The sequence below is a fragment of the Acipenser ruthenus genome, chromosome 19 (assembly GCF_902713425.1).
Source record: "Acipenser ruthenus chromosome 19, fAciRut3.2 maternal haplotype, whole genome shotgun sequence".
NCBI lineage: Eukaryota > Metazoa > Chordata > Actinopteri > Acipenseriformes > Acipenseridae > Acipenser > Acipenser ruthenus.
In genome coordinates, this window is record NC_081207.1 from 4,826,786 (window position 1) to 4,843,016 (window position 16,231).

Here is a 16,231-nt window from a genome sequence, read left to right on the forward strand (position 1 = left end):
CCTTGGTGATACTGCAACAAGACCGTCATAGCCGTTTTTACCTGTGTATCTAAAACTGTCTGTAAAATCAGATTCAGATCAAGCTGTTTGTATAGATAACAGCAATTCGAATAAATGTAGAAATTGTTAAGAGGATGTTCCAGGCATGGATGTTCGTCAGCTGCCTCATGCAGCGGTATGAGGGGCTCAAATTGGCGGGAAGAATTGACGTTAAACCAGCCAAGCACTGTCTCCTCCAATGACATTGAAATGCAACTAAATCCTGTATCTGTACTACAGTTTTGAGTTTGATATCCCAGCTGCCCTAGCAGTCTGGCGGTTGCGCAGTAGGAAAATGAGAAATATGTTCGTTTAGACCTGCTTTGTGCGCTTGCAGGGAAAAAAAAAAAAATCGATTTTCTCTCACAAATATTTTTTGCGTTGGTCAGAAAATATCTTCTGAGGGTTTGGGCAATTTATTAAGCCTACCCAAGCCTCTTATACGCACCGCTTATGGATGTTTTGAATGGGCTTTGCCATTAAATGAGATTCGGATATGATTTATTAAAGCAGGTTACATCAAGCGTGCCGATACGGAGAATACAGCAGGGTAAAAACTTGAGAGTGGCACGGCTGATGGCATGAATAGGGTATCTCTGTGATGTGTCGTGGAATACAGAAGGCGAAACGTGTGCTCTGATTGGCTGAAAGATCCTGAGCATTCTATAATTTAGGAGAAACATTTTTTCTGTACTGTCAAATACCATAACCTCAATCCTCCTTCTTTTCTGCCCACTCAAAAGCATGCTTCACATATTGATATTTGTTAAATATTAGTAGTTAAATATTGTCACCTGCACCATCAAATAACTGATAACATTGATTTTCAATGTGTTAATAAATAATGTTGTAGCGCATGTTGATTCCATATTCCAAAACCCTCAGTACCAACACAGCAAAATCAATAACTGTGAAAAATGAGGCAGAACATTTCAAACAGATCGCATTAACTGAGCAAATATCAAACTGAGACCGAGCTGTTTATTATGTGTGACTTGAGCCCAGCCTTCTAGAGTGAATACGCTCCGCACTTCTTTACAGCTGTACAGTATTCATGATATTCGAGTATCTAGGCATGTGGTGTATGCATAGAGTTCTGGACGGTACAATTGGATAGAGAGCTTTTTACTTTAATAGTCGCTGTATCAGATACAGTTAAGGTTGGTAGTGATCAACAGTCATTTTTATCTATTGGCTGCCAGCTTCAGTGAAAAGACTTCATCACAATGTCACAAGTCTCGCAAATGGTGGTCCAGAGTGCTGTCCTGTTTCCTGCACTAAAAAAAAAGTCCATAGAGGTACAGGCACTGTATATATAAACAAAACTTTATCCAGATAGAAAATGCACACTATTTAGACTCTGTGTGTTGCAAAGTTGTGACAATCACACATCTAACCATGCAGGCGAGTCTCCTATAGTGTTTTTCTATCTAATGTTCAGCTTCATTTTGGTAGCAGTATTTAGTTCTGCCGCACTCGCGATCAAAGCTGGTTCTCAGCTCCAGTCCAGGAAGGAGGCGGAGTCTTGGATTGGATTGGAATGAAAGCAAACTGATGATCGAAAAGAGATGTTTTTAATTAACGGTTCATGTTTAATTAAAAAGAAGGTTTGCATTTTGGATTTGATTTTGTTGATTCTTCACTCTGCCTTTTTGGAGGTTGCTTGCGTCAGTTCTTGATCTCGAAGATTAAAAACTGTGCAGGCAAGTGGGGATACAGTACTTTTTTTGGTTTTTTTTAATTTAGTAGTCGCCAATTATTTTTCCCAATTTAGAATGTCCAATTATTTTTAAGCTCAGCTCACCGCTACCACCCCTGCGTTGACTCGGGAGGGGCGAAGATGAACACACGCTGTTCCCCGAAGCGTGTGCCGTCAGCCGCCCGCTTCTTTAGACACTGCAAGCTCACCATGCAGCCACCTCAGAGCTACAGCGTCTGAGGACAACGCAGCTTACAGGCAAGCCCGCAGGTACCCAGCCAGACCACAGGGGGCGCTGGTGCGCGGTGAGCCGAGGACACCCTGACAAGTTGTACTGTATCGACAGTAAAAGTTGCATTTATGGCCACCTGAAATGAACATTGACAGAAGAACCTTGAATAAGCAGCACTAAAGCTGGTTGAGTTTCACTGTGCATGTCGACACTGGGAATAGTCACTATGGACAAGTGGTTGTTAATACAGGATTGACTTTACAATGATCAAGCAGAGGAATGAAAATGTTGTGCTCATTTAAAGGAGCGTTTATGTTTAAAAGGGATAACTAGCTCTTCTTTAAAAGTACGCCTGCGGTCCTTGGATTCCCTATCACAGTTGTGAAGAACATCCTGGCCTCATCTGTCAGTGCTTCACTTCACCTGCTAATTATTCGCTCACTCAGTCATATAAAACCCATACTCAGCCTTTATGACAACCACTTTATTTTATTGCCTCTCGATGGTTATACAGCATTCGCATTCAGAGACAGCCTCTTCAAATAAGCTGAATAAGTAAGCTGAATGACAAGGCAACCTTCTTATCCCCCGTAGGAAGCATGGCTGGCAGTTCTGTGCCTCAGGCTTATTTCTCTCGTATTTAGTTTATGGGCTGTATGATCATATATATATATATATATATATATATATATATATATATATATATATATATATATATATATATATAGTTGAAATGCAAAAATCCAAATTATCATAAAACAGTTATGAAATTATTGCTTTAGTCATACGTTGTTTTAAAAAGTGCCTTCTATGAAACATGGTGCTTTTTACATTTAAATTTTCTTAAAAAAAAAAAGCAAATACTGTATATGCTCATATGAATTTTTACTGGATTTAAAGCAGTTATATATGCTAAACAGAACTGTGAAGTAAGTGAAAAGGCTCCCACAAGACATTGCTGATTTAGAGGTCCTGCAGTTATCTTTGAAAAAAAAAAAAAAGAAAAGAGATGCGAAAATGTACTTTTCGAAGCTTTAGAATAGACAGTGGTAACTTTATACGTTTGCTGTGGTATGTCATGATAAAACCACAGCAAAGTGTACTAAAGCATTGGTAGGAAAGCCCGAGTCTATCTGAACATACTGTGCACATTGTACTAATCTGTACTGGTAAATGAGATTGACTTCATTCGATGAGGAACTGGTTGGCTACATAAAATAACTAGTAAAATTTAAGTTTTTAATTTTAGCAGAATAAATGCAAAAAATAAAATAAAAATACAAAATTGATGTGTCTTAAAGATACAATAAAATTATGGCACTTAAGCTACACAAAACCAAACTGCAAAACCTGTATCTTGAAAGTAACTGAATGTCACAAACGATGTGTGTTATTCCCTTTATTCTTGATACATGCTTGCTTTTGGAAGAGTTCCACAACATGTTAAATAATTCAGCCTCGCCAGCCTTACAGAGCAAAAGTGCTTTCCTTTACCGGTAGTCTTGCTCAGTGGGGGGCTGCTGCCTGCAGATTCATAATATTGAACATTTCTGCCATTGTACAGTTTACACAGAGAGCAAGTGTCAAGTGTACAAGATAGATTGCCATCTGCCAATATTAGAAATAAATACGGTCACTTAATTCTGATGACTAGCTTCACAAAGCTCTCACATCATTTTAAATAATGAGCATAAATTTACATGTTAACGTTGACATGGTGCCAAGAGAAGTAATAGTTTATCTGAACGGGCATAAGTTTGCATTTCATTTGTTTTATTCTCAGGACGGTATTTACAGCCTGGGGTTATTATTTTTTTGAGTACTTAAAAAACGATCCTGATATGAAGTGCGATGGTTTGATTGGTAAAATGAAACTGAGAATTGCCTGGTAATTAAAGAGGTAGGCTCTGTAACCATCAGTGAAACTTCTATGAATAAAGTTTGCGCCCCTTAAGTGAATATATATCATGAATAATGAGACATTCATTGAATAGCATATTGTTCAGTCCTAGGCCAACTAACTACTTTTTTTTTCCCCTGCAGTTATTGATTTGATCCGTTGTCAAGCTCCCACAGATAATACAGAAAGTACTTGTTTGTAGAAAAGTGTACGACCCTAAAACAACTAGATGTTCAGATCATTTGAATCGTTTTAAGATGAACTACTTCAGTGTAAATAACATGCACCCTTGTATAAGGCTCACAAATCTTTGTAAATGCGGCATATGGCACAAGGACCTACCAAACATACAGTATGCGTTTTTGTTTTTATCAGGTGCAGCTGAAGTCATGCGGTTGACGTGATCAAACTGATTTTAGCAGATGAATGTAGAGTTGTATCATCCAGTCTCGTATTTCTAACTGCTTTTCAGTAAGAAGATGCTTGCAGCTGCATAGCGTACATTATAAAGTAATTTTCCACTCTGCTTAGTCTTGTATGTGGTTTCATACACTCACTGATAAACTGCTTTTTGCCTTTGTTTCTAATTACTTTGCTTCATTCAGACCCTCTGCCATACTTGAATCAATCTCGATAGCTTTTGATAATGCAAATTAATGATTAAACGTAACTTCTTTCTCTGGTATTTTCTTAGGTAATTTCTTAGATTTTAAATAATTCCATTCGATTGTGGAACTCCAGATTCCTGTCCAGTCTTGATGGACTCCAAGGGACAATGGAAATCAGTACTTTATAAACATATAAAGTATGTAGTAAACACAGTTTGAAATGCTGTCTGTAACTGCGAACAGAAGTACCTTAAATATAAACAATACAAGAAAGCTTAACTGCCAGAGAAAGGGAATGTACAATACAATGTAATAAGTAGAACCATTTTACGAATTTATATTTTTGCTAAATTGTATACGTTTAAACTTACAGCGGCTGTGCCAAAACAAAAACCCAGAGACGACTAGAAGTAAACGGCAACTGTCTTTTCTGCCTGACGTCACAAATACTGTCATTTGCTGTCCAGGATGCACCTTATTTGTGCAAAATATCTACCTGTTGAACAGGAAAACTGTACGTATTAAACAGTATAACATTATAAACGAGTCCGTTTTAACCAGATTAATTCCCCGTTAAAGCCCATGTTGTTTGGCAGCGACATGCCTCCTCAATACGTTGTAAACGGAACACTGTGAGAGAGAGAGAGAGTAGTGTTTAAGTGCTGTACAAACGTTCTATGTCGTTATCCGTTTCTCTAACGTATTCTCTTTTTGTTGATCATTAATGAACATTTCTGTACAGTGGGTGTTGTCGGGTGTGTTTGAATTGAAAGTGATGGTCTCTAGGAGTTGAGTGGGTCAAGGTTCTATATATTTATTTCTTTATATGGAGCTCTGTTGCAGGAGACCCTACCTGGACCATTCTCCTGGACACCTGGTAATTGATACAGACTCTCATTGAATCCATGCCTGAGTATCTTCAGAAACTAAATGACAGATGAAAGGCTGATAATACGCCTATATTGTCCTTTTCTAATCTTACCTACTAAAGCAGCCACCCCGAGATAACAGTAAAACGTGATTGAAATTATGTTATTATTTAGGTTGGAAAGTTAAAGTAAGTTCATTGTTTTGCAGTAAAATAACAGTATTTATATTTACCTTTCCATTTTAAAATGTATTGCTAAGTACAAGCATACCCCTGACATTGGACTCAGTGCGGTGTTATGCAGCACAGTGACTGCTCTTCGTACATTCAATCTCTTTTTAATTTAACCTGTGTTTGTTCCTTGCCGATAGTTCCCATTTATCGTTCTTGTTTGAAAGCTGATTAAAGCCGCAGTGAAAAACATTTTTCGAAATGCTTTATTAATCCCTGATGCAATACCATTTCTATATAAAGCTTCCACAGTCGTAACATTCAAATTAGCATACTTAAAATGTGACTGATTTGATGCCTGGAGGATTCTGAAAGGCCCACCCTTGACCCCCGAGAAACTCAAGCAGATTAGAGAGCTGATGGCAGTTCTGATTCAAGACTCCTCAGTTTCATATCAAGGAGATTATTAATTAAAAGTAGTAACGAGTGCCAATGAAATTACAGATGCAAACCAGGCCCTGCCGTTTCTCCATTATGTTCTGTGATGAGTAGTTTTGTATGGCCAATGTCTGAAAATAGGGGTTGTGGAATCCAGTCTTTGACAGGTTTAATAGAAGACAGAACCAATGGAATACTGTTGGTTTATTCATGCTGTAAAAGTGTTTGTTGAAGTTATACATCCTTTTCAGTGAGTTAGTTGTTTCAGATTGCATGGTGACTGTAAATGAGAAGCTTATTAAGTTATTAAGCGAGTGGAGAATCTCGAATCTTGTTAAGTGACAGATCGAGAGAGAGCCTCTTGAATTTTATAATACATTTGTATTAAAAACCTGAACAGCTGAAAAGAGACTGCAGGGTTTGTCATGCCATGTGGTCTATTCAATTGAACTTGGCATCTGTGGATCTAACTACTTTAAAATCATTCAAATTGGCCTGTTTACCTAGGGTTATAAATCAAGCATCTAAAAGTGCATGCAAGGCTACTTCAGGTTATTTCTCTCTGTAAGAATACAGCAGGGCAGTTTCAATGGCAGTTTAAATCAGCTAAATAAATATGTTTAGGGGCCTCATGCAAAAAAAAATATGACTATGTGCTAACTGTGTCTCTCTGTCTGTCTGTCACATTACACAGTAACTGCTTTGATTTTGCACCAGACTTTTATCACACACTAGCTTCCTCTCGACATTTCAGATTGCATTTTACTATAATCTGAGCAACTCTCGATTTTACACAAATATATTGTGAATGTTTCAGACCTGTGTGATTATTGTGCGACCCCCTGGTGGGTTTGGACACATTTCCTAAACCTCTTGACAGGTTTATAATGCGAGGGGCTTCGCAAACAAACCTGCCTACACTGAACCCAAATACACAAGTATTGAGTTACTTCAGCAACTCTCACAGCACAATTGGATTTTATTTGTTTCTCCATAATTCAATTTGTAATTGATTTCATGATAATGAAAGTGATTGTATCCTAACTTCAGAGCCCCAGGGTGGAGTTTTTATTAAAATCCAGTCGCTTCTGCTGGTTTTGTTTTTCTGCTTTTAATGTGAAGTCAATGAGTCAGTTCTTCTGGAATGGAATTGAATATGCTAGTGAATAAGGGTGTACAGGGAGTTTCAGTGCTTTTTGCAGGGGTTTCAGTAGTTTAAAAATCTGCTGGTATTGTGTTACACTGAATGGACATTGTCAAAGTCTCAGGGCATTAGTGCCACACGTATCTATCCACAGTATATGTTTGTGTGGAGTGGCAGACAGTCTCATACCTATTCTGTGGCTTGGGGCCAAATACAATAACACAGCCATCTAGCTTGCAGGAGCAAATACATTCTCAACCAAATCTTATGCATTTATATTTGTATTAATAGAGTCAGCGCAGTTCAAATCCATTTCTGAATATTAAAAGAAATTCCGTTTGCAATGAATTGAGTATGTTTAAAGCACAAGTTGACAGGCGTTACCTCAGCCTAGGCACTTTGTCTTTCTTCGGTTGCTTTCAACCTTGTGATGAACGTTGTATTATTCCTGTTATCCTTTTTATACTGCCGATGCACAGCCCAGCTTACAGTTATATAGTGGAGGCCTCCATACGCTGCTATGTGTTGTACATGTATCTAGACACCTGTCTTGTTTTGAATATTCTTTGGAATAATGGTAGATCTGATTTTATGGAAACAGATATTCACACAAGCTTACATTTTATAATGTTGTATGTACTGTTCAGTGTAGCTTTTTTCTCTCCCCCCCCCCCCCCCCCCCCCCCAGGATGTATGATGTTGGAGGTCAGAGGACAGAACGGAGGAAGTGGATTGGCTGCTTCGAGGAAGTGAGGGCGGTACTCTTTGTGGTCGCGCTGAGCGGATATGACATGACCCTCATAGAAGACCCTTCAATGGTGAGAATATACCTGCAGCTCAATCAAACAAATATAGACTGTGTGTGTGGGTGTGTCTGTCTGTCTATCTATCTATCAGGAGGCTGTGTGGTCCAGTGGTTAAAGAAAAGGGCTTGTAACCAGGAGGTCCCCGGTTCAAATCCCACCTCAGCCATTGACTCATTGTGTGACCCTGAGCAAGTCACTTAACCTCCTTGTGCTTCGTCTTTCGGGTGAGACGTAATTGTAAGTGACTCTGCAGCTGATGCATAGTTCACACACCCTATTCTCTGTAAGTCGCCTTGGATAAAGGCGTCTGCTAAATAAACAAATAATAATAATAATAATAATCTATCTATCTGTCTCCATCTAAATATGTGTGTATATACAGCTGAAGAAGGACTTGTAATCAGAAATGTTCTGATATAATTGATTAGTTTTATTAATTATTCACATTTTTGTATATCTACATTACCTTTTTCTTTCTGATTTTGCTCCTTTTGGTACATATATACTCTTCAATGGAAAGATTCCACACATTCTAAATAAAGTTCAGCTAGAGGGATATAATCCCTCATATATGCCCTTAGAATCTTTGTAACCACATCACAAAAACAAATCAAACAAGATCACTCAGTACAAAATGTCGTTTAAAGTAAATTTCAACCTTTTTAATAAGATGTCAATTGAGGAATGGCTAAATCAAAACATCCCAGAAAATACGAGCACCTCTGAGATGTCTACAGTCGCTGTAAGTAGTGCAGAGAGAAGCACTGTCAGACAAGCTGAAAAACCTACCATCAGTACGACTAGTAGTGCTAGACATGGGAGCGTTACCCAACAGCGACTTGATTTAATTGAAATAAAAAGAACTGAAAAAAATACCAGAAAACAAACAGCTCGGGCAATTGATGTTTTTTGAGACTGGTTAAAGGAAAATAATAAAAACACAAATTTTGAGGGAAACACTCAGAGATATCTCAGAATGTCAAAAATAAAGAGGGGCAACAGTATGGTATATCGAATTATATTTCTTTGAGAGCTGAAATATTCAAATCAATTACCAAGGAAAAGACTTTTTACGACCCAAACAGTCGTATAATGCCCTCTGTGTCGGGTCTTATTGCTTATATACTTCAATGAAGTCGTGTGCACAGTGGAGAGAATGCAGGCATGCAGAGATTTGAGAAGTCTGAAATGTGTTTGTGTGCACGCTGGAGAGAATGCAGGCATGCAGAGATTTGAGAAGTCTGAAATGTGTTTGTGTGCACGCTGGAGAGAATGCAGGCATGCAGAGATTTGAGAAGTCTGAAATGTGTCTGTGTGCACGGTGGAGAGAATGCAGGCATGCAGAGATTTGAGAAGTCTGAAATGTGTTTGTGTGCACGCTGGAGAGAATGCAGGCATGCAGAGATTTGAGAAGTCTGAAATGTGTTTGTGTGCACGCTGGAGAGAATGCAGGCATGCAGAGATTTGAGAAGTCTGAAATGTGTTTGTGTGCACGCTGGAGAGAATGCAGGCATGCAGAGATTTGAGAAGTCTGAAATGTGTTTGTGTGCACGCTGGAGAGAATGCAGGCATGCAGAGATTTGAGAAGTCTAAAATGTGTCTGTGTGCACAGTGGAGAGAATGCAGGCATGCAGAGATTTGAGAAGTCTGAAATGTGTCTGTGTGCACGGTGGAGAGAATGCAGGCATGCAGAGATTTGAGAAGTCTGAAATGTGTTTGTGTGCACGCTGGAGAGAATGCAGGCATGCAGAGATTTGAGAAGTCTGAAATGTGTTTGTGTGCACGCTGGAGAGAATGCAGGCATGCAGAGATTTGATTTTCCTTCTTGGCTTACTCCATTATGCACCATTATCCGCATTTCCACATATTGAGCTGCTGTGATTATTCATGGGTGGACAACCTATGCAGGATTTACATAGCAGTTTATATACATGTTATTTCCAGCAGGTGAAGTGTAGATTTTTCATGATGACATGATGGACCTTGTAGAGAGATCCCACATGTATACATTTATTTTGTAGCCGCCGGTCAGGTTGCTTTGTCCAGTAAGTTTCATACATGAAATATATATATATATATATATATATATATATATAATTTATGGTATTGCTTTGAATAAGTGCATTCAAATTGGTGGACTGGCTATATACAGTATATATAAAAAAAATCTGTGCACTATGCATTTACTATATAGTTTGACCATGTTTATTAATATGCTTTACCATATCGTTACAATGCTTACCTATGCTTTACCATCCCTTCAGTATGCTTTATTACACTTTGCTGTGCTTTCACTATAAAAAAACACTTTTATAAGAGACAAGTCACGAATGACCATGAGGCAATACCATGATTTACAGAATGTCTAGTTTTGGAAAGAGATGTCTGAGTCGATAGAAAAGCATTAACTGCAGTCACAGGTTCCCATGTTGACTGTCTTCAAAACAGTGAAAAATGAATACAGATTTAAAGCTGTGGAGTTATCAGCAGTGGAGTTATCTAAAGTCTGCTGTCAGAAGAGAAGAATCATCACACTGTCATACACCTGTTCCGGTTGTGAAGATTAAGAATCATCACACTGTCATACACCTGTTCCGGTTGTGAAGATTAAGAATCATCACACTGTCATACACCTGTTCCGGTTGTGAAGATTAAGAATCATCACACTGTCATACACCCGTTCCCGTTGTCACCCTAAAGCTGCATTGTTTTTCCTTCTCGCAGAATCGTCTTCAAGAAAGCTTGAAGCTGTTTGCCGCTATCTGCAACAATGTTTTTTTCAGAAGTACCTCGATGGTAAGTATTTTGTAAGAGACTGTAACTGTGACGTGCGAAATGTACGAGCCAGAATATAATGGAAGAGAGTGGGCACCAGATCCTGATAACAGCACTCTCATAGTTAATAATAATAATAATAATAATAATAATAATAATAATAATAATAATAATAATAATACATTTGAAGCTTAGTCAAAGTGGCCCACAGAATTGTAATAAATCTTCCTGAACAGACCTAAAGAAATGAGCTTTCATCAGCAGAAATGGAGACAAGTAAATAAATGTCATTGTACAAAGCTACGCCTACAAAACCACGAAAGGCATTCAAGATAATCGTGGGGAACAAAAACAAAATTGGATAATGAGTAAATTAAAATCAGTGTCCAGTGTTTTTAAGGATTTTAAGAGGCATTTGGTTCAGTGAATACAAATACTGAATCGAAAGCATTCTGGCAATTATACAATTTTAGGAGAATTTGTTTTAGGTCTCCTGAGCTCACAACAGAGGCGATTTATATCCCATTGATTAAAGTGAGTAACCCCCCCCCCCACCCTACACACCTCTGCTAGGACCTGGTTATTCCTGCCAAACTAATTGCTTCTGTCATTTGTAATTAAAATGCAAGGCGTAATTTATGTGCAGTAGATAATTTTAAAGTTCTGCTTGACAGTCTGAGTTACTGTTAAAAAGCGTGTAACGAGCCTATTTAATTGGTCTCATTTAGCCTGTTATAATGGCGCATTAGTCATCGGCTTGTGGACGGATTGGGATAAATTACTGCAGTTGTCCGCCTACCAGGGCGTTGAATTATATCATCAGAGGAACTCGCTTGGTCACTCCGTAACCCAAGGCTGGACCTTTCTGACTTGTTCTATGTTAATTACAAAATTGTTTGTTTGTTTTATCAGTAAATATAAGTAAAGGCAATAGCTATTGAACTGGTAAACCAAAAATATATACTGTATCAGGGAGCTTCTAACTTTCTGATTTGATTGAAGAATTGTACCAGGTCTGTACAGTGCAAGCTTCCGAAGTTTTACATGTGTCAGCTACCTCTGCAGTCTGTATAATGGACTGGAATTCCAAAGCGTACTAAAACGACAAACAGTTACATTTGTACAGGACTGTAGTGTCAGCAGCTGCATTTTAGAACAGTTGCGATGCAGCTACCCTGAGTTCTACCTACTTGTCTATTCCTGTACAGGATTTATATTCATTTGTTAAAGTATGTATTTTAGAAGTTGTTCGGAATTTCTTCCCCTTTTATTATTATTATTATTATTATTATTTATTTCTTAGCAGACGCCCTTATCCAGGGCGACTTACAATTGTTACAAGATATCACATTATACATTATTTCACATTATACAGATATCACATTATTTTTACATACAACTTTTACCTCCTTGCAGATTTTGTTTCTGAACAAAATCGATCTTTTTCAAGAGAAGATCTTGCACTCAGCGAGACACTTGAGGCTGTACCTGCCACAGTACAGAGGTAGGTAACAAAAAATAAGGTTAATCCTGTTCTCCACGACAGAAGCTGTAACACCAACTAATACAGAGGTTGAAGGGGGTATCCGTAGGGTGAAACTATTGGGAAAGATTCTGACACAAAAATCACCTCTAAATTGTGAACAGCCACTTCCTTGAGATCTCAGGGTTACCCTGTTAACGCCTACCATATGACTGGATGACAGGGTTGGAGAATGGTACTAACTATTGGAAAATGTCTCAATTCATTCAAACAAGAAGAGCTTGTGTGTGGCTTAAGAGCCATGGAGTTGATGTAATGGCAGTAAGCTCTGTGCCGGGTGTTGTCTCCCTTCGTTAATATCAATACAGTGGCCCACCTTCTCGTGTGTTAGGCTGTTAGGTGTCTCAGAGACGCTGGTGCTCATAAGTATGTGTTGGCAATCTCATTGAGACAGATCAGCCTTGTAAAGATCTGGTATGTGGTTTTCAGGAAAACTGATCTGTTTCTATTCTCAACAACTAGCACTGGAAATGAAAGATACCGCATGTAAAGTGTTATTGAACAAATATAAAACCCTTTTTTTTGTGGTGTGAATACTTCATGACATAGTGATGTCCCTTATTCATTCATTTTATTCAGACTGAAGCTCAACAAGTATTTTTATAATGTCAACCCTGGTTTGGTCAGCACTGTTTTTGGCATGCACTCATGAATGAGTTGATGCAACGTAATGAATGCCCTTTAAGTGAAGAGTTAAGTTGCTGTTGATATTATTATTTCTGCCCCTTTAATTACCAAGGTTATAATATCACTGTCAGCACAAGTAAAGTAGAAGGGCTAACTTCTCTAAGTTACTATTGATTCTGCAATCTGAAGCATAATCAAGGGGCTTGACCCCGTTTACACCAAGGCATCTATCTCAAAAGGAATTTTTGTGCTGTCTCTTTTTTTTTTCTTTTTTTAATACCATTGATATTCGAGATAATTCTCCACTTGTGTTTGTTTGCAAGGTTTGGTGTTCCAGAAACGATTTCATTTATAGGTGGTCAGAGTGGAGGCATTATCCCTGCTTCCCCCCATATACCATCCTCTTACAAACAAGAGCTGCAGCTGCAGTCCTCTCTGGAGGTATTTTATTTGTGTTTCGGTTTAATATTTCTGGTAACACGGCTTTGCAGAGGAACTTTATGATGATTTGTTTCCAATGTACATATACTGCCTTGTGCTATGCGTCAGATTGACGATTTTTTCTTCCTACAGCATTTGGCCAATCTGAACCTGACGTTCTCTTATTTATTTTTATATTTGTTCTTCATGTAGAGGGTTATGTCCTCCAGACACCAAGCATGTTTAGTTGTGATCGCTAAAGGGAGAAAGACCTTGGGGTCCACCCCTTTTAAGTGCTGAAGCAATTTCTGTTAATCTCACTTCGAAATCTTGTAAAGTGAAGAACGCACAAAGCTTTCAACCCCAAAAATACACTGTCCCGTCCTCTCCTGTGTGTCCTTTCTGCTTCTCACATACTGTTGACATCACTGTTCCAGCAATCAAAACATCCACGCCACCGTGTCCCCCTCAGCACCTTCCCAGTGCTTCAGTAATTCATCCAAATGTCGTTTTGCTCCATCAAAATGTTGCATAATATTAACAGAAATTTATGGGCTGTGGAGAAAGATTGGATTTTTCTAGCTGAAGGGTCAGCTAAATTGACCTCATCACCCTCATATTCATACCATTTCTTGCAAGGTGCTCTGTGTACATTTTAAATGAAAAACGATTCAGTAACTTGTTTAAGTGAGTGAATGGCTAACTTCATTGAGCTGTGTTTGAAATACAGTATGGATTTGTACAGGAAACCTGGGCAGATAAAACAGCAGTCCTTTCACTGCGACAGCTGCACATGTTAACGCTGATATCCACCCGTGTCTCCCCAGGTGCAGACTGCGATGTGGATGCTGCTGCTCGATACATCAGCAGCAAGTTCCTGTCACTCAATAAAACCCCCAGCAAACTCGTCTACCATCACTTCACCACGGCAACCGACACCTCCAACGTGCAAATTGTCTTCCAGGTCGTTATGGATACCATCATAAAGGAGAACCTGGAAGCTGTGTCTCTGCTCTGAGGAGCTCCTGTACTGGACTAAAAACAGACTTAGAGCGTTGGACTGAGGGTTCATATTGAGGATCCTGTGAAGCAAACGCTTACACTATTGTTTGGTACCAGCTAACTATTTAGGCATATCGTGTACACATAACCCATTGCTTACTTAAAATAAATAATCCATTATATTCCATTATAAATATATATATATATCATTTAAAATGGTAACAGTAATTACCTGTTAAATAATGATTTGCTTTTTTTTCTGTGAGAGAATGGCTGAGACCATCAGAACTGGACTGGTCCTGTAGCCCGATTGGAACCCAGTCACTGAGGTGGAGGCCCACGCCACTGTCTTACTCAAGGGCAGTGCCACCCGGATAATGGATCTAGCCTTAAATACTAAGCCAAAAATGAGTCTGCTGGACTTTAATGTAGAGTTTCAGTCAGAATGTGTGATTTTTCTATTTCTTGTTCCTTAGTGGTAAGGCAGTGTCAGTACTGCAGCCATGATAGCTTTCTGTGTGATGAACCTTGCTCTAGCACTGGGTAGGGCAGTCTGTTTTGTGCCCACAGGCGAGGTGTCATCTAAGCATTTCCAGTTTCCACCACAGTGCTCCATATTGAGCTGCATTGAACCAGACTTGCCTCTCTATATTAGGACTATGTATCGTTTAATATGGCCTCCAAGATGAAAATAGCATCAATACACAAACTCTGATCCTGTCAATATCCCGTAGACATTCACATTGTATTTATTTATATTTTTGTATATAGTTGCTATGTCACACTCGACCAAAAAATAAATTGAAAACAGTTCAGGGCTGTGCAAATATGAAACCCTGTGTTTCTAACTAGTCATCAAAATACATTGGTAAGGTTATGTTACACCCCCTTAAATATGTTATTGAATACCACTAAGATTTTTTTTTTTTTTTTGGAATCGCAAAAATGTTGGAAGAATGTGTATTGATTGAAATAAAATGAAAGCCTTTAATTTTATTTTATTTCTGTTGTCTTTCCCATCTACGCACGCATTCAAAAATACAAACGTGAGTCACAAAACTTAAACACCTTTTATTAGTAGTTTAGCTTCTGAAGATGGTTTGGAGATTATTCTTGTGTTCTAACACTAAGCATTGAGAACTTTTACAAGTGTAGCGTAAGTTTGTGTGGGGGGACCGAGTAAAAGATGTCTACTTGTGCTGATGTATTTAATACAATAAATCTCCACAAATGCTCAGCGCTAAGCTGTTTTGAAATATCCCCTGGTTGAAATGCAGAACTAAATCATATACCAAACATAAATAATCTGTGCAAGAATATGTTACATTTTTAACAACTGTCCTATATCTTAAATTGGGCACCTTAAAGGGGTTAGTTTGAAATACATCTGGAGACTTACCAGCTATTGTGCTGTTCAGAAATACACTTACAAGAATGCAGATGGGTGACCTGTTGGAAGAGGAGTTTTCAAAATATTTGCCAATAAGAGAACACTAAGGGGTCTGTACATGTTTTACTCTGGTCTGAAATGTACTCTGGATTCAAACTCCTGGCTTGTTCGTTTCTATTTTTTTTTTTTTTTTTTAACATTTAACATGAGACAAATGTTTCTTCTTCCGTGCACTTGTCTATTTGACCGTCTTCTAGTTTTCCCTTTGAATTCTGATTGAGTGAAGCTATAGATAACATAGATTGTCACCTTTCAAAAAACAGGAGTGAACTACATACAGACTGCAAGAATTAGCTGTGAGAGCAGGCTCCTAATCCGTTTTTTAAACCGTGTGTACATAATGTGTGTAATATAATGTATAATCCCTTTGTGTAGAACACCCAACCTGCTGTAGTTTGTTTTTAACCCTACATGTTTGGTAATAAAATCATTTTGATGACTTCATTGCTGTTTTTCCAATGGAAAGATACCCCAATATGCCTACCAGACAGCAATTTGCTCAAAAACTC

General features: G+C 38.4%; 1 protein-coding gene across 3 annotated transcripts in view; it reads left to right on the top strand.

The window, feature by feature from the left end:
- The window catches only part of LOC117424176 (guanine nucleotide-binding protein G(o) subunit alpha-like), a 36,777-nt gene extending 20,653 nt beyond the window's left edge, over nt 1–16,124 (top strand). For 2 of the 3 annotated variants that reach the window (XM_034040299.3, XM_058992414.1), the window contains exons 7-10: nt 7,788–7,917; nt 10,630–10,701; nt 12,097–12,184; nt 14,098–16,123. In XM_034040299.3, coding sequence (XP_033896190.1) covers nt 7,788–7,917; nt 10,630–10,701; nt 12,097–12,184; nt 14,098–14,288 — 481 coding nt within the window. In that variant the 3' untranslated portion in view covers nt 14,289–16,123. Of the gene's footprint in view, nt 1–7,787; nt 7,918–10,629; nt 10,702–12,096; nt 12,185–14,097 lie in introns of all 3 variants that reach the window. The other variant, XM_058992415.1, reaches the window with a different exon arrangement.
- The last annotated feature ends 107 nt before the right edge of the window (nt 16,125–16,231 follow it).